Here is an 18,804-nt window from a genome sequence, read left to right as displayed (position 1 = left end):
CAGCTTTGAGGAAAAAGAGAGTGAGCCCGTGTGCATCACTCCCTGGTAAAGTCTCCCAAAATGGCTGCCAGCACTGCCTGCTTCCCAAGTGTGATGAGTGCTAGGAAGGAGAAGAGCAAGTGCCATTAGCACACACGGCAGCAGTGAGACCCTCTCTGTCTTGGAGGGTCAAGAATGCATCTGCAGCGAGGCAGTGTACTCTAGAGAAGAAAGGGGAGAGGGAGTGAAGAGCTTCCACGGTGGGGTCACAGAGGTCCCAGTGTGAAAGTTGCAGAACATGTTTGAGAACTGAAATAAGCCAAATCTCTGCTGGGCTTTCCCCTCCTAGGCCGCCTTCTTCATGCTCCCCTACCAGCATGCAGGTGTCTCCCTGGTTCTGTTCACAAGCCATCATCATGTGTGTGGCTCACATCCCAGTATCACTCAGCGTAGCCCATGGTATGTTGAAGGTGGTTGATAGTTGTTAGGCGAATGAAACAGTGAATGAAGGAATTGAACTTTGGAGAAGAGCAGTCACCAGAAGTACTGTGCAGTCCAACTTTTACTCCTCAGTAAGGACCTGAAGCACAGCTGGCCTGTTTGACCAGCTGAGTCAAGCCACAGCTAACCGGAAGGACAGTCTGCAGTCATATTGGAGGAGTTTTCTACTTACCTGACAGAGTGGGCAAGGAAGGGGTTAAGGACCAGCGCAGGGATTTTCTTTTTCTTTTTCTTTTTTTTAAAGTATTTATTTATGCATACAGAACTGGGGTACAGGCCAGAGGTGCAGGGGCGGTGAGAGGCTTCACCAGAGACAGAGTGGGGAGCAGAACAGGCAGATCGAGGAAGTACACTGCTGAGGGGAGCAGTGGGGGGTCAGGAGAGGTCTGCCGTGCCATGTGGTCACCTCCGGGGCAGGCGGGGATCGAACTCATGCGGAAGTGGCTTTAGCCTCTTAGTGCTGTGCTTTAACCCGCTGCGCCACCAGGGAGGGCCTGGCAGGGATTTTCTTAAATGAGCACCAAGATGTTTTTGTTCTAAAAGAAAATTTAGGGGATCCGCAAAAGCTCAACAACTTTTTACTTGTCCAATAAGGTCATTAAAAAAAAAAAATCTTGACAGTATCACCAATTTATTTACATAGATCAATGGGGAATTCTTTGAGCCAAACACTTTCAGCCTTCGGAAAAATTGACACTATTATCTTTCTTATTGTCATTTTACTATGTTATCCTTTTGGGGCCTGGCGAAATTATTTTCAAGGAGTTTGCATCATGGCTGGGAACATCTTCCACTGTCTGTCAGAGGCTGAGCTCAGAGGAGAATGCCGTGGTTGGCAGGGTGGGCGGCAGGCATCGATGGGATGGGCAACTTTTCATCTTGAAGGAGCTGCAGGGGGCAATCTGAGCTTGCAGTGTCTCCCTTGAAGGACTTTCCCCCAGCAAAATGTCCAAAAAGGTTGTTTCTTGAATTAAGCATGGCATTTTCAATTTATAAAGACAAGGTGGGCCATTTTTGTGTGGTTTATCCCACTGCACCTGCACTCCTGAGTGACTAGTGCCTCTCTCCAAAGTGAGTCGCCTCCTACCTTGGGAGAATCCCCTCTCTGAGGGGAGCAGAAGGCAGGAACTGTGAAAAAAAGCATGTTTGCCCTATCATTTAGACAAAATTTTTTGCTCTTCATTTAGTCAATGGTTGGAAGTCGCCGACATGAACCTTAAGGCTTTGGCTCCTCTGAAGAGAAAAACAACTTTCTCTTAAAATAGTTTGGCAGGAGAAAAGGCCAGTCTCGCTGCCAGCATTTCCTAATCTCTCTGGGTCACTCTGGGCACTGATTTGAATTTGCAAGTATCTAAGCAGTGAAATTTGCTCTTCTGTCATTAATTAGGTTGACACAAATGAACAGCTGAGAAGAATAGCACAAATGAGGATTGTTGAATATGACTACAAGCCTGAATTTGCATCTGCAATGGGAATAAACACGGCCCATCAAACAGGTACATACCAATTCCCTTTTAAACCCTGGGTTGTCAACTGTTACGATTTTGATTTCCACTGTATAGGGAGGTTGTGTGCTATGGCATTTGACAGCAAACTATCAGTTCAACTCACCCTCTGCAAAATTCAAAATCACTAGAACAGGAAAGATTGAAGAAATTTCTGGGTTGTCTTCATTCAGCACTCCTATACCCCATTCCTGTATCCCAAGGTCCTGGTGGAGTGTTTTTTTTTTTTTTTTTTATTGTTTTCTTTTAATGCACTTCTTTTTTACTGGAGTCCTCTTGTTCATAGGAGGAGGGCTCAGGTACAGAAGTAGGGGCATTGGGCAACTCTGGGTTGGAGAGGGGGCAGCAGAGGTGGGTTGAGGTCAGAGAAGGTATGAGAAAAGTGTTTAAGCTCCAGTCCAGGAATCCTAAAGAAAGAAGCACTGTTATTGGAACAGCCCTGGGTCCTGTTGCCATCTGTCACTACAGAAAGCTCATGAGCAGAAACAGGAGTTGAATCTCTCAGCACTTTTATTTTTTAGATCACTGGCTGTTGATCTGAGAGATCGGTGGGCATAGCACCCTAACGAGATCATTCTGTCATCTCTTCTCAAGCTAGCATTTTTATGAGTTAAACAATGACAGTCACAAGCAAACAATGCATCACAAATGATATTTCTAGTATTCTTCTCATTCAGCCCGCAGAACTTGCTATCAGCCTCCAGGTTATCTTGACCCTGCCCATGGTGTCAACGCCCAGCGTAACGTCGGGCATCATCAGGACAGAAATCACAGTTTAAAGCAAGAGTTTTAGTTTAAAGAAAACAGGTCATTAATCATCTAGTGTGTAGCCTGTGCTGGGTGTGTATGTGAGATTCCTCTGCTAGGTAGGCACCCTCCCTGCCTCCCTCCCAACCCCTAGCCTTTTACCACAGTTATACTCCTGACAGCTGTAAGGCTTATTTAAGCTTAAAGAAATTTAGGGCGGGGGGGAAGGGATTGTCTGTCTTCAAAGCAGAAGAGATGTTGCTGTATCAGGACCATTTAAAGGACCGTATCTTCCTGTTGAAAGAGATAGGAAATCAGACCCATGTCCTATCTTTCTATGTGTTCAGGATTTCAAGGCACTTCCTTGTCCCTTCCAAAACCTGAGGCTCAGCGTCTCAAAGAAATGTAGAGAAAGGAACACCCTCACCTTCAATCCTATAGTGTTTCTTGACTCATGATTTCTTTACTTCAAAAGCATCTCAGATCAAAGCAGAAACAGAAGGGACAAGTATCTTTGGGCAAAGACATCCTGTGTGACTGGCATATTCCATTCGTATGTAAGCATGAGCAGATTCTCTCCAGAAGGGTCTTTTCCTGATTAAACCTGTTGGAGTGCTTTGTGTCTAGGAATGATTGCCCAGGAGGTGCGAGAGATCCTGCCCAGAGCCATAAGAGAGGTTGGCGATGTCACCTGTGAAAACGGAGAGACGCTGGAGAACTTCCTCATGGTCGATAAGGTAACCACTGACTAGATACCACTCTAGCTAGCACTCACCTGTGCCACTGCCACTGACCCCACAGGAACCCAGGGCATCGCAATGCCCCGAGACAACCAGCCAGGAAACAGTCCCACAGAGGGAACTCCTCCCTGAGCAGTAGAGTAAGTTGGCATCAGTGACCCCACATTGGTCATCGGGACCAAAATGTAGTTGCAAAAGGGAAAAAGCAATGGAACATGCACCACTAAGCATTTGCTTAGTGGCTCTTCATGTGGGAGGGAAACTGGCCCAGGCGAAGCCCCAGAGAGCCTTGAGATAGGACCATCCACCCTGAGGAATAGCGACAACACCTTTCCTTAGGCTTTGTGTTAAAAATGGCAGTAGAACTTCAGAAGAGATCACTTGCTTCACAAAAAATCATTTAAGTTACCAATGAACTCCTTCTACAAATGATGAAACATCCAGGTGTTGATTTTTTGGGCAGTTTTCAGCAAGTTCTGTGTTTGACTTTCACAAACACATTTACAAAGATATTCACCGGCTTTATTATCTTCCCCAAGCGCCTGTCTTCATTCTTTGATATTCAAATCATTCTCTTTTGAAGGACTGTCCTCAGCCTCCTAGATTAGCTCCCCTTTGGGTGTTCCTTGGCCTGAGCCTACAGTTGCCTCTGGTGCTCTTGTGTGTGCTTTCAGGCACTCTGACACCGTGTTTATGAATTCTGTGAACTTCTGCAAACTCCTGCTACTGATGATTTGCTTTCGGTTGTGTTATTACATTTGACACTTGCAGGGAAGACAGACTGACTGACTTGGGGTTTGTAGTTGTAGGGAGGGGTCTTTGAGTGGAGACTAATTTGTAGCTCTTCAGTTCTTGGGGACAGTGTTTCTTGAACTTCAGGTGGACGCGAGTCACTGGGTACCTTGTGAAAATGCAGGTTCTGATTAGACAATAATGGGTCAGAGCAGAGACCCGACTTTTCTAACCAGCTTCCAGGTCATGCCAGTGTCGTCGGCGCTGATCAGCAAACCACAGATATAGGCCCTTCTACAGTTGTCCCGCTAAAAACTCTCAGCAAACAAATACTCAGATAATAGGGTCTAGACAGGCTGCCAGGGTCCAGTGGCCAGGCGAGTGACTTCTAATTCCCAAGCAATTAGATAGAAGAGGTTCTCTAGTCTCTCTCAGACCTAGGTTGTCACTTCACTTGAGAGGTAGATCAAGAGAAATTTATTTTTAGTAATAAAGTACATAGTGAAGTTTTCCAGTAATTTATTTAAAATATAAAAGTTTAGGTAATGGGGTTTATGGATATCTTCAGTTTTTTCAACTTTTTTTTGGTATGCTCAAACATTTTTGTAATAAAACAGTGGGAAATGAAGTCATTGTTCCTACACCTAAAACTGCAATTTAAAGATTGTGTCAACAGGTGGTGACAATGCTTTGAAAATAAGATACGTCTGTTTGCTAACCCTCTGGTTTAGGAACTGGAATTTCATGCTGCATTTACCAAAATGGAATTTAGGTAAAATGGTGAATTTATGTCAAAGTTTTCAAAGAGAGTGCTTAAAGTAATTCTAAAGAAGTGAAGCTTTAAAGTATGGGAATCCCTTTCTGATGAATGCTAACTTTCGTTATCTGGAAGGTCTGCCTCCTCGGTCAGAAGCCTTCCTTCCTGTGGGAATAGCTTCCATGGCCCACATTTCCTAGCACAGGCCCCTGAGCTCAGCCTCAGCCCCTCAGTCTGTCGCAGGCCTTCCAGCTACTTAAAACTGAATGACGGAGCTAAAGAGTGAAGAAACCCAGTGCTATATCTCAAGTGTAAAGTCATTTTCATTTTTCCCCTCCAGATTTCCCCCCCTTGTCTTTATTGTTGGAACTTAGAGCTGATGTTCATTTTGCTGCTTTATTTTTATTTTTTTTATGAGTTGCTTTATTTTTAAAATAATATAATAGTTTACTTTTACATCATTTTGTGCCTTTTTTCCATCCCAGTTGTAATCACCCGTGTGCCATCACCATAGTCCCATACACTTTCCCCCACCTCGTTTTCAATCCCATTCCCCACTCCACCACCGTAAATTATCTCTGGTATATAGTTGTTCATTATTATTACTATTTTCCCCCTTGGTCCTTTATGCTATGCTATGAGTGAAGCCATCCGATATTTTTCTTTTTCTTTCTGGCTTATTTCACTAAGCATGATCCCTTCCAGCTCCATCCATGTTACTGCAAACAGCTCCATCCATGTAACTGCAAAAAGCATGAGTTTATCCTTTTTGACGACTGTGTATTATTCCCTTATGTATATGTATCACATCTTTTTAATCCAGTCATCTACTTTTGGGCATTTGGGCTGCTTCCATGTCTTTCCTATTGTAAATAAAGCACATTTTGCTGCTTTTTAACTTTACAACACCAGCCTCTGCTATTCTCTCTTCACCCCCTCCTCCTGCCAACCCTCCTTCTCAACACTGGCAGGAACCCTAATGTATTTCATATATATCCTTGGATATAGACTTTCTGGAATAGTATCAGTGTTGGTTTTTAAATATGTGTTAAATTTATCTGAATTACATACAGCTGTTTGTAGCTTCTAATTGATGCATAGAATTCCTTGGCTCATCTCCTCTCATGCTGGACCACTTCCAGTTCTGTTGCCCACAAACTATTCAGCAATGACCATTGTCACACAATGCGAGTGGTGGGAGGTTTTCTCTGGCACATATTCCACAGTATAGGAAAAGCACAGTCTTAATTTTTTGAAATAGTGCCCGATGTTAGTAAGTTTTAACTCATAACAGTGGCAGATGAGGCTTACTGTTTTTCAATACCCTCAACAATGCCTGGCACTATCAAACTTTCTAAATTTTGCAGTTATGATTGGGGTAAAGTGGTATTTTACCATTTTAACTTGCCTTTTTTCTCATTTGTAATGAAATTGTGCATTTCTTTTAGCTCTTTTAGCTATTTCAATTTCTCCTTCTGTGAATTGTTTGGCTAGTTTTCCAGTGGATTTCCTGTCTTTTTTAGGATGGGACTGTTGACTTTCCACTTGATGCTACTGTTTCATTCTTTCTCAGTGCTCTCATAAGTAAAGCTCATAGATCAAGTCTCTAGTAATGACTTAAGATAGTGACAACTATTTTCTTTTGTAATGCCTGATTGGCTTCATCCTAGTGTTAATTACAATTTAAAGCTATATTATTATTTGTGGTTTGCATGTTGGTCAGTTTCCTTCACTAGACAATATGTTCTAGAAAGGCAGTGATTCTGTCTACCTTACCTAATTGTTTATCCCTGCACTAAACAAAGTGATTAGCATATCATAGGTGCTTGACAAAGAACTACTTATTCTATTTTTTAATTGAAAATTGAGTTACACTTGCTAGGATTGTAGGGAGTCATAGGCCACAATGACCACTCTTGAAAAGAGCTCTGTGGTCACCTGGGGAGAATAAGAATTACAGCAACCCTTTTTCTTTTTGGCTTATTTCACTGAGCATGAATGTAGAGAATCCAAATAAAGGGTCAAGAAAAAAAGAGTAATTATAATAAAGTAAATTTCAAAATCAACAGGCAACTATAAACCAGAGATACTCTGGGGGTGGGAGGGAGGGGAATAAGGTAAAAACAGGCATGGGAAGAGCACAAGAGACTAATGGTGATGGTGCAGGGCGAACTGGTGGTGGGAATTTCACGGGGACTATAACTGAGATGAGAAAGCACACATTGTACAAAAAGAAAAATGATGTTAAAAAAAAAAAGTATTACAACAAACCATGACATGTACTGGTTCGACTAGAAACTTGAATCTCAGTCTAAGGACTCAAGCCCGTAAACATACACACAAATGTACTTAATCAGAAATAGCAAGAATTTGAAAGCAAACAAACAAACCATAGAACACATAATTTTAAACAGTTTTGTGAAGCTAGAGCTCACATAAGGCAGATGTCAAACACAGCATCCAGGGAAATAAGTCCAAGCCGCGGACCCTTTGCAAGAGAAATATGCCTGTGATAGCAACTTCTCCTCTAGGGACCTGTTAGAAATTCAACTGGAAGTCTGAGCTTCCTTACCATTGCAGCAGCCTGCTTTTCTGGTTTGAGGATTCCGTGTTTTTAAAATCCATGTCAAGACCTGATGAGTGATCCACAGAATAAACTCTTGGACTGAGATCTAAAGCTGAGTTTATCCAAAGCCCAAACAATTGCCAGACACACCCATTGGCTGAAAACAGTTTCTGTCCCTTTGGCAATCACTTTCACAATGCTCAATTACAGGCTATTTTATTCCCATGATTGTATTATAAAATGTTAGTCCATGCAGCATCAGATGCACTAGGACAGATTTTCATGTCTGTGACTCTCACTGAAAAGAAATAAGAATCCGCTTCAGTTTCTCAAAGCATTCTTTGCCGTCAGGCTTAGTTATCCTATTCCGTGTTGTTAGACAGAGGAAGAAAGAGGCCAAGTTATCGTTTCCAAAGAGGGAGAAATCAGCTCCCTGGCCTGGCTGCTTCTCAGTGTTGTGGCTTATTTGTTATTAGACCTGAGATAGAGCTTCCAAACTGTTTTACCGAGTCCAAGGGTTTTCTAGGGGCTGAGGTGGGGGACCCGACGGATTTTCATCAGTTTCCTGACAACCCAACCCCCTACCAAAGGGAAAAGAATCTAACCAAAGTGGAAACCAGTTTGCTGGGTATAGTCAAATCTCTAACCCAGTGAATTAAGGATGTTAAACCTCTTTGTTTTGTTCATCTGAATTTCTATGGACATTTCCTAATATGGAAAGGGAGTTTGGGCCTTTGTCTTTTTTTTTTTTTTTGGCTTTTTTGAGAGAAACCTCTAATAAATTGAAGTTTCGCTGCTCTCTTCAATTCACTAGGAGCAATGCTTTGGGACCTTATGGCATGGATCACCATTGTAAGAATAGTCATCAAATGTATGCTGAGTTACTGCTCTGAACCCGATAATTGTGGACAAAATGGGGCCCAGTGTCCAGGGGTTTATAATAGGTAAAAATGATGCAGTATAAGGAAGGTCAGAGGAGGCCGGCAACAGGCAGTTTAGGTACAAGGAGCAGCTGGCTCAGCTCCATTGGCTGAAGAAATCATGACATGTCCAGCGAACAGGTGGTTCAGTAGGAGAGTGAATGTAAGGGGCTGGGGCACAAGATGAGACTTACAAAAGTGATCCACTCTAAGCTCAGTCAGGACTGATTTCACAAGTACACGTATCTTTTCTTATGCATGCATGGTTCACAGACTGTTCCTTGGTCCTTTCAGAAAACATGCTCAAATTGTTCCTGTGTCCTCTGCTGCTGGGGCCGTGTGGGTACCTGGGTCTGCGGGGCTGTCTGAAGTCTCAGTCTACAGGTGTTTACCTGGCCCCTGGGCATGCCAGGAGCCTGGACAGCATAGTACACTATTGTGTGAATGTACCGTATGTTATATTTATCGAGTTCCCTATTGCTGGACAGCTAGAGTCTTAAAAAAACTTTTAAGGTTTTGCAGTTGCAGGTATTGCTCAATTAATAGCTTTATGGACTTATTTTATTTTTTTTAACCTTGGACCAGAAGATCTGTGGAATAGATTCCTAGAAGTGGAATTAGTGGGTCAAACAAAACATGCACAATTTTATTAGCTATGGCCAAATTCTATTTTACATTACTTTTATCAATTTGTGTTGTTCGGATAGCTATTGAAAGACATTTAGGAACAATAAAGCATTTTTTGTATGGGTTTTAAAAACCTAGTACAGGAATGTCCTTGTGTCCCATACTCTGCCTACTTTGTTTCTTTAGAGCAACAATAGGACTAAGTGACCAAGCTTCTTGTTCAGTTTGCTTCCTCAGAAGGAAAACTTACTGCTTTGCTAAGGTGCTAACTCATAGCCCCTTTTAATTCACTTTAGTACATTCTTTTTGAGCTTTCATGTGGGGAATGTATGTGCTAACCACTGGTGCGATAAGCAGATGGAGACCATAATTGCTGCCGTTGACAAATTCATGATCTGGGTGGGGAGTGACATAGTACAGGTCTGATAGGAGAAAAATGGCCAAGTGAGAGCAGTGAACATGCCTTGAGAGCACTGTGGGAATCGGGGCGTGAGGGGAGTCTTCTGACCAGTGGCCTCTGGGAAGGTCCTTGGTACAGGAGGATTTGCATTGACCTTGAGGAAGAGCAGGCATTTCTATTTGAAGAATAAAGACTCTATTAGAATAAAGCGTTGGATACTGTAATTGCAGAGTATTCTGGGGCTTCATTTAAATCTGTGTGTCTGCTCAGAGAGTTTAAGAGTCTTACAAATCTGTCTTTGAACTGCATGAACTAAGCCTTAAGTCTGCCATGTTCATTTTTCAAGGCCTTTCAAGGTTGCTTTAAAGTGTTTGAAACCCTTGAAGTTTTGGCTGCATGGTGAGAAACTCAAAGACGTGCATTCCTGAGTTTGACCTCTCAGGTACAGAGCAGTCTTTCTCTTTGGCCCCTAGCTCATCACTTTGCAACACTTGACCAGCCTGTAGGAGCCCCAAAGAGTGGTCACCGCCTTCTGAGCCTGTCAACCCAGAGCAAGAATAGGGGAGAGGTCCTGGGGCTGAGGTGCGTGTTAATGAGCACATTCAGGGTTTTTGTCAAGGCTGAGAGATAGCCACACTTGTTTGCAGGTGTAGGGGAGGGGAGGCAGGGATGGCCAGGGGATTCTGGCTTTGCTTGCTTTCCCTATAGCCCATATGACAGGTTGTGAGTTCCTCTGAGCAAGAAGAATTGTGTGGTTGCTTCAGCTTTTTGTATGGGAGTTAGGCTAAATTATAAATGGTGTATATGGAATGTTAGAGCAGAAATCAACACCTAATGAATTCTCCTCACATATACCAATGAAAAACTGACGCTCAGGAAGGTTATTCTGTGCTACTTGGGGTGTTTGTGGGGTCTCACATCTAGCAGTAGCAGAACTCAGAGGGGGGCCCAGATTGCCCTGCTTCTCCACTTTGCCGGAGCAACCTGATGCACATTTGACCAAGAAGTACCGCAGTCCTGTCCTAAGGAGTTGGTGATGCATACACAAATCAACGTTCAAAGCCTGTTCTGACTTTAGGAGTTTTAAATATAGCATAATGGCCACTGAAAATCAATCTTGGGATTCCAAACTTGACAATGTCCTTCAGCACCATTCTCGCTCTTGGGTAACAAAGACATATTTCCATTTTATTGCAAATTGAACGTAAGCAATTTTACTACTCACCAGCACTTTCACAAGGCCATTTTAAATGACAAAAATCTCCAGCTTTATTTTGAAAGGACTGGAAATGTGTGAGTATAGAGCCATTTTCAATGGCGGGTCTCAATTTTCTTTGAACGGGTGGTGGATTATTCCTGGTAGTCTCAGACTGGACATTGATGCACACTGTATTATTTTCATTCTCTAGGACCAGATCTTTATGGAGAATGTAGGTGCAGTGAAGCAGCTCTGCAAACTAACCAACAACCTTGAAGAAAGAATTGAAGAGTTAGAAATCTGGAGCAGAAAGCTGGCCAGGCTAAAGCGGCTGAGTAGTAGCAGGTCCTCAGCCAGTGGAAGCTCCCTCAGGTATCGCGAGGCCTTCCCTAGAAAACTGGGAAGCGGAGAGCGTGGGGTCTGTCTTACTAGGTTGGTCTGAATGGTCTTCTTGATCCAGCAGCCATTATTTTCTATGAATGAGGTCCCGATTCTTTTTCAGAATGTTTTGGAACCCAAGTTCCTTAGGTGATAATTTTCTTATTTAATTTTCTGTTGCTTTAAAAGGAAACAAAACATGATTCCTGTTTAAGAGCAATTGTTCTAAGATGTGCTACATTTTAGCAGAAGTGTGGGTGGGTGGGCTCTCCTTGAACTAGCAGAAGTGGCTATTTCTAAATTTATACATGTTTGGTCCTTAGGGAAATCTTAATTTCTTAAATTACTTAAGGAGATAGATGCATATTAATGTTGACTAAAAGAGAAATGTAACATCTAATGCATTGATTTATGCTTACTACTGTACTTTTCCACAAAAGTAACACTCAATTGCCTTGACTTTTCCTTTTTGAAAATTTTCACTGTATTACAAAAGTCATACTGCTCTTAGTGACAAGTTTGGCTTTGTCACAGTAACAGCTGGAGAAAAATTTCAATAGTAATACATTTACACACTCTCTTTTTAAAGCAAATTTAGCAGAACTCTTAGTGCATCTTCAACAGGAAGGACCATTCCCAAGAAATCCAACAAGGTAAATCAAGTATATGTTTATACCTTATGTTATAAATTATATTCATTAAATTTATAATAAACAGAGACTATATTTTCCATAAAGTCTTTAGAGAAACTGATTCAATTTTTTTTCTTTTATTTATTATGGGGTCCTTAGCTTGCATCCTTATGTACTTTTGGTTTTTACTAGCTATTAACTAGTACCATGCCTTCACTAGATATTAACTGGTTTTACACTAAGAAGTGAAAAAAAAATTCATTTTCAGATATATTATTCTGCCAGGTTTTTAAAATACTGCTCCCCTGTACATGTGACCCTGGGCTGCAAGATATGTGGATTCCTCCTTGGCTCAACTTAATGCCTTATCTTTGGCTCCAGATTATCCCAAAGGGTCTTGAGTTAATCCTCAAATCCCTTTTTCCCTTTGATATTTAGTACCATGTATATAAATGGAAAAATAGGTATTCACTTAGAAAGGTTAAAATGTGATGATTTTATAAATGAATAGAGAGGACCTTCGTCATTTGTATAACTATACAGTAGAAAGTGGATAGTAATCACTTATTAACTTAAAATACACCCTCTCCACCAGAGAAAAGTGCTGGTGAGGGAGAAGCTGCCTCCCTCCCTCCCTAGGACTAGTTCCTAGAGAGCTCTGATACTCAGCTCCCTTCCTCCAATCTACCAGAGGAGGCAGTTGTCAAGCGAAGATACTCAGGAGCATAGTTGACACTTGGTTAAGGATACCTACCTGATGTTTGGGTCATGGCCTCAATGTACTCTCTCTCCTTGTTATAATATGTTGAAACATTCTAAAAATTTTCAGAACGAGTTTAATCTTCTAAATATTAGTAAATTGTTATGCTGCCAACTAGCTTCCTGGTGTGCCAATAAACATAAGTGTATGGATAAATATATATGGAGAAGTGTTCTTGGGCAGATGCTTAATCACACTGGGAAATGGAGATAATAATAGTATCTGTCATATGAAGCCTGATAGTGGGATTAAGTGAGTGAAAGCCGTTATCACAGTGCCCAGTGCTTAACAGGTTGCTTAGCAAACCAGACATTAAAAATACTGTATAGGAAGGCGTCTTTGTTCTAACTCGTTTGCAGTGAGATAGAGGGAATGGGCTCAGGAGTTCCTGTTATTGGATCTAGCCAATATCTGAAAGGTACAGGTAGGTGTTATTTGTTCATCCATATATTTGTTGAAGAAGAAGATGAAAACCAATGCCAATTACATGACTTGTTCAAGACTCAACTCTAACTCTAGGTCATAGGTTATTTGCAAGCACTTGGTTAAACAATTTGGAGCACAACCATGGAGATTTAAAATAACCTGGCAGCTGTGAGGAGTAGGTTGGAAGGGGATGCACTTATCCTGACACTAGTACTATTTAATTTTCTTCTGCATGGCGAATTCCATTGAGTTCCTTCTCTGTCCAACATGGTATTAAGACATCCTTGGGACAGTTCCAGTGGGAAGCAGGAATGGTCTCTACCCTTCACTTTTTGATATTCAGTGTGACTTCCACTTACAGATGACTCAGTTACAATTGCTCTGTGGGTTTGTGTACTTGTTAAAAAGGGTGTGGTTAATTCCACCCTGATTTCATCTCCCCATATTCCATTGAAGAACAATTTTTTAAATTTTATTTTTATTTATTTTTTTTACATCATTTTTCATTTTGTGCATTTTCTCATTTCTGTTGGAAGAACATTTTCTTTATTCAGATAATACACTCAAGAAACTAAAACAAGGACTAATCTTAAACTTTCACTTAAAATAGCCTATTATTATTCTCCAATTCCCTTCTGAATATAGCATGACTCTCCTCTCTGTCGCAGGAGGAAATAAACATAATTCTCCCTATTGCACTAGCAGAGAAACTCACATTTAAAGAGCGCCTTATGTAAGGGAGAGGGAGGGTCTCCCTTGTGGCACGCAGCCACTGCAGCTTGAGTTCGGCCCCTGGCTGGGAGCTCACCCACAGGGCTCAGCAGACTTCTGTTTTGTCTACTGCTCCCCTCAATAGTGGATTTCAGTAGATCCACCTGTTTTACTCTCTACTCTGCCTGCTGAATCCTATCACTCCTTGCATGTCTGGCCTATACCCCAGTTCCTATATGCATAAATAAATAAAATAAATCTTAAAAAAATATGTTGTCTCTTCAACCAGACCCCACCAGTTGCACAGCCTTCTACTGAATCTTGGTCCATTTCTCAGATACAATATACATATGTTATCAATATGCATTATGATACCAATATGTATTAATTTAAAGGTTGTCTTATTCACTTCCTAGAGACTGGAACCTGCTTACTTTTGTATTCCCTCGAGTGTTACATTATGCTTCTGTACAGGAATGTTTTTTAAATGAATATAAGAATAAAATAAGATAGGGTTTGAAAAGTGTCCTTAAAAACAGGTGGCAGACTTGATATCAATGTGTGTCACTTAAAGAGTACTTACTAGTATTCATGCCCCAGCAACCTCATCCCTGCTTGTCATGATGCCTAAAATTCTTCCACTGGGATTTATTCCATCATGTCTGGAAAACCTTTTGCTTTTCAAAAAGCAGTCTAGGCCCTCCCTGGTGGTGCAGCGGATTAGGATGCAGCACTGCAGGCTAGCGAGTCAGATCCCCGGCCCTAGAGGTGACCCACATGGCACGGCAGACCTCTCCTGGACCTCCCGCTGCTCCCCTCAGCAGTGTACTTTGTCAGTCAACCTGTTCTGCTGCCCACTCTGTCTCTAGTGAATCTTCTCACCACCCCTGCACCTCTTGCATGTACCCCAGTTCTGTATGTATAAATAAATACATCTTTAATAATAATAACAATAATTATAATAATAAAACAGTCTAGTAAAACAGATGGACACAGGAGTTCTGGCAAAACCTTGTCTGGTTGTTACTCTTCTTTCTGCAGCACCACAAAGAAAGGGGAGAAGCCTGTAGCCTGGAGGGTGAAGGAGAGGCAGGGAACTCTCTCTCCCCAGAGGAGAGGGGAGATGTGGAGCAGAAGAGAAGGCAGAGAGCCCCACGGGGAGCCGCCTCCTGGGGTCCATTTTTTAGCATGGGGTTATCACTGCTCCTCACTGAATCTTTGCATAGGTTTATTTTGCAGGAAAAAAGCAGTCGTGTCCTAACTGGATTTTCCAGACTTTGGTTATTACCCTAATTGCTGTGATGGCATTTTGGTAAGAAAAATTTCAATGTTATGCTATGTTAAGCTATTTATCCTGCTTTTCCTCTTTCTTTTCACTTATGAATCAGGGACTGGCCTTATATTAGTTTTGAAGACAAAGACCCTTTAAATATGACCTTTGATTTAGCTTAGAGATGAGGAAGTCCTTTCTTAAGTTCTTATGTTAAGGAAAAGCGTAGGCTCTCTGCTCTTAAATGGGAGAAGGAGGATGGATTTTTTTTTTTGTTCAATGTTATTTTTTTTAACAGCTCACTGTGCCTTTCAGAGGTGTGTGTGTGTGTGTTTAGTCTCACAGATAATGCTCAGATTCTTTTTTCGCCTTCCTTTCTACTTGCTAGGAAAGAATGAGTGGGGAATCAGCTATAATCCACTCTCCCCTGACACTCATACTTATTTAGTATTCTTCTGGATTCTTCTGTGAAGTCCTTAGACCAAAGGAACTGTGAGCTTGCCCCGAGATGGGCATTGTGTTGTCACGCTGTAGCCAGACTGACTACACAGGTAAAACAAGAATACAAGGACACGGTGTCTGCAGCATGAGCAGAGGGGTGCCTTTGCCCACCACGTCTGCTCCCCAGGGGAATGGAGCCGCCCCTGTCTGGCACTTAGACATCTGTCATGGGCTCTGGCTTCAGGCTCCTGCTCTCCTGAGGGCCTCTGCTTTTGAGCCCTGCTTATCTTGCCTGTCTCCTCCAGGTCTTCTTATTTTTAGTCTCCATAGTCCCATCATGAAAGGGAAACTTATCTATCCCTTGAAACATGCTTTGTAGTGTGTGGGAGGGCTGGTCTCTGGGTTTTGTCTCAGGGAGACAGGCCTTCTCTGAAGCAAAATAAAGAACACTCAGGTCTTTCCAGGTTTTTGATCTAGAGCAGTTTCCTATCTAGTGAAGATTGGGGTGGGGGGTATCTCCGTGCCCTTCCTCTTCCCTTAGCACTTTAACTTGTTACTTGTTATGGTCCACCAGGGGCACATGGCCGTGTCACGGGCACCACTACATAGAAGCCCCCCCTGGAAGCCATTGCACGTTCTCACTCTCCTAAGTGAGCTCGTCTCCTGCTGGAATTCCAGCTCAGGCGAGTATGAGCATCTACTTAGCAGGCACTTGGCTTTCTCTAGATGCACAGATTCCCACAAAAGCCCAGTGAAAAAAATGATAGAGAGTCTAATTCTGCTGTGGAGACTGCTTTTAAATGTGCTTATCCATCTTATGCATTCCAGTAGTGTTGACTGCTGTGACCATAACTGGGAGATGTTAGGTTTATTACCTTGTTTCAGACCCTTGCTACAGCTAACAGCAGAACTGGAGTTTGTCCCCAAAGAAAGGAGCAGAGCAGAGGCCCACTTTATTCTATAATCCTAGGAATCTCTGGGCTGTGTGTGCGTTGAAGCAGTCACCAAAAATCTCAAGAGCACCTAAGGGAGAGGGAGAGTAAGGGGTGGAGGGAGACTAGACCACAGCAAGCAGTTGGCAGTGACTTAACGATTTCTGTCCGATGGCATCTTAGGGGCTCAGCACCCCTTTCCCCAGGCAGAATGATGCCAGCTGGGCAGTTACCAGCTCCTGCTGAGAAGATTCTGGGAATTCTTTCTTTATGAATGGAATTCAAATGTGTGACACATTTCTTTGTGTATATTTAATGATGGGAAATTGTGTATATTTAATGATGGGGAACAAACTAATGAGTCCAGAGATCAAGGTGTGAAGTCAGGCTGGTTGGAAGTCAAGTCAGGTCACCTTATGTCAGGCCCAGCACACAGTAGGGTGTGAAGTACCTTGCACTCTTCCTTGTGCAACGTGTAAGCGATTCTAAAGACACCCCAAAAGAAGAATGTTGGTTGTGTGAGCACTGTACAGAAAAGCTTCCAAACCTTGGAAACTTTGAGGAAAATTTCCAATTGGATATAAAATCTCCAATAACCAGGGAGAAAAGATGTACTCATTATTGCAAGTCACATCGTGTGGAAGTAGATGCTGTGTTGCATTTCTTTTCCTTCCTGTCCACTTTAGCGTATTGTCTCTCTGAAGAGATGGGAGAGCTGGAAGATGCTGGAGAAGCAGCCAAAGGGGGATGCATTTGACTGATGATTCCTGTACCATCTTTCATCTCCCAGTGTGACAGTTTCAGTGCCCTTTACCAGTGGGACGTGAACTTGGCTCTGGCTTTTTCCTGTGAGGAGCAGAGGGCTGCCTCCATGCTTCCTTTTGTAATCTTCCACTAGTGACAGTTATTTCTGAGATAGTTTCCCAGGCCAGGGGGCTTCCCTGTGGAAAAATCCATCAGTGTGGAGTACCCCAGAAGCCACTGAGCTCCAGGAAGACAGAACTTTCCTTCCCAGAGCAGAGAAGCATAACTGTGCTGGTTTCTACGGTGATTCTGTCAGCCCAGGCCCTGACTCTCCCCTCTTCCCGCCCCTTCCCAGCCCTGTTCTGTCTGGCCTGCAAGAGCACATCTCTGGCCAGCTGGTTGTGTGAGAGATATCTGGATTCAAGTCTGCCACATAATGCTTTCTTGTTCTTTTTCAACAGTGCCTTGACGATAGTCTCCCTTTATATACTTAGCTTAAAAGACCAAGACCGACGTGCCCCAAATCTACCTTCAAGGTGAAAGTTCTGGCCTTCCTTTCTTTTGGGAGGAGGATTCTTGAGGGACTCCTTCAGTAATCATTTTGTTCTCCTCCTCTAGCAATATCACAAGCTCTCCAGAGCCAACTGCGCGGCCCACAGCCTCCCCCTCAGGTAAAACCTTCATACTCCCCACCTCTACCCAGCCTGTCTTTCCTGTCAGAAGAAGAAACCAGCCTTTCAGGTTCACCTCGTGGCTCCCTCCCACTTCCCCATGTCTTGCAGCACCTACTGTGGCCCTGACAGCCACACAACCCTCCTTCCAAGTACCAGAAATCACTTTCTGTGAGATCCTGCCATGTCAGAAGACTTACTGCTGTTCTGTCTGGGAAACAAGAAGCGTCCTCTCAAGTCCTGTGCAAATTCGTGAGCAAAAACAGTCCAGAGAGAAGGAAATCCATCAGGGACCTATGTCTGGTAAAGGATATTCAAAGAGAACCAACTAGCACTTGAAACTGAGGTTTTTTTTTCCTTGTCAGTATGTTTGTGGATCGTCTGTTAATGGTTCCACTCTTTCATTGGGGTGGCAAGATCTTTAAATACAAATACTTGAACTTGCATTCATCTATAACATTGATCTCCCCGCCCAAGGATGAACTTTCACTTGATTCAGATAAAAGGGTCTCACTTGCTTGTTGCCAAGGATGACAGTAGGAGCACAAGTGAAGTACTTCCATGCAGATGTGTCGACTGTTTTCGCTCACTTAAAACTTACAAAGTGATTTGGTATCTGGGCTCTGTGCCCAAGCCAAGTAGGACAAAATGCAAAAGGCTTTGGGAACTCTAATGAGTTCAGGGTAAATTTTAAGTCAGTTTCACTGACTTTTAGAACATCTTATTCCTTGTAGGGATGTGTATGCCCACACACACACACACACACACACACACACACAGATTACACACACACTGGTACTTTTTATTTATTTATTTATATTTTATAACAGTTTATTTTTACATCATTTTGTACATTTTTTTCCCATCTAGATTGTAATCCCCGTGGGTTTCCCATCACCAAATCACCCATGTGCCACTACCATAGTCCCGTGCATTTCCCTCCCTTCTCCCCTCCCCCGTTTTTGATCCCATTCCCCACTCCACCCCCACAAAATGTCTCTGGTATATGGCTGTTCATTATTCTTGTTATTTTCTCGCCTGGTCCATTATACTCCTGCTATGAGCAAAACCATCCGGTATTTTTCTTTCTCTTTCTGGCTTATCTCACTAAGCATGATCTTTTCCAGCTCCATCCAAGTTGCTGCAAAAGACATGTGTTTCCTTTTG

At 42.6% G+C, this 18,804-nt stretch overlaps 1 protein-coding gene across 1 annotated transcript in view; it reads left to right on the top strand.

The window, feature by feature from the left end:
- MYRFL (myelin regulatory factor-like) overlaps positions 1-18,804 on the top strand; it is a 100,436-nt gene that overhangs the window by 68,751 nt on the left and 12,881 nt on the right. Inside the window, exons 12-19 of the mRNA XM_012735147.1 lie at positions 1,868-1,976; positions 3,360-3,469; positions 10,884-11,044; positions 11,640-11,703; positions 14,806-14,891; positions 17,461-17,502; positions 17,585-17,637; positions 17,749-17,940. Coding sequence (XP_012590601.1) covers positions 1,868-1,976; positions 3,360-3,469; positions 10,884-11,044; positions 11,640-11,703; positions 14,806-14,891; positions 17,461-17,502; positions 17,585-17,637; positions 17,749-17,940 — 817 coding nt within the window. The remainder of the gene's footprint in view (positions 1-1,867; positions 1,977-3,359; positions 3,470-10,883; positions 11,045-11,639; positions 11,704-14,805; positions 14,892-17,460; positions 17,503-17,584; positions 17,638-17,748; positions 17,941-18,804) is intronic.

Source organism: Condylura cristata, unplaced genomic scaffold, assembly GCF_000260355.1.
Source record: "Condylura cristata isolate star-nosed mole 26May11 unplaced genomic scaffold, ConCri1.0 scaffold00004, whole genome shotgun sequence".
Lineage (NCBI taxonomy): Eukaryota > Metazoa > Chordata > Mammalia > Eulipotyphla > Talpidae > Condylura > Condylura cristata.
The sequence above is the reverse complement of the archived record's forward strand: the minus strand, read 5'-3'. Positions and strand labels throughout refer to the sequence as shown.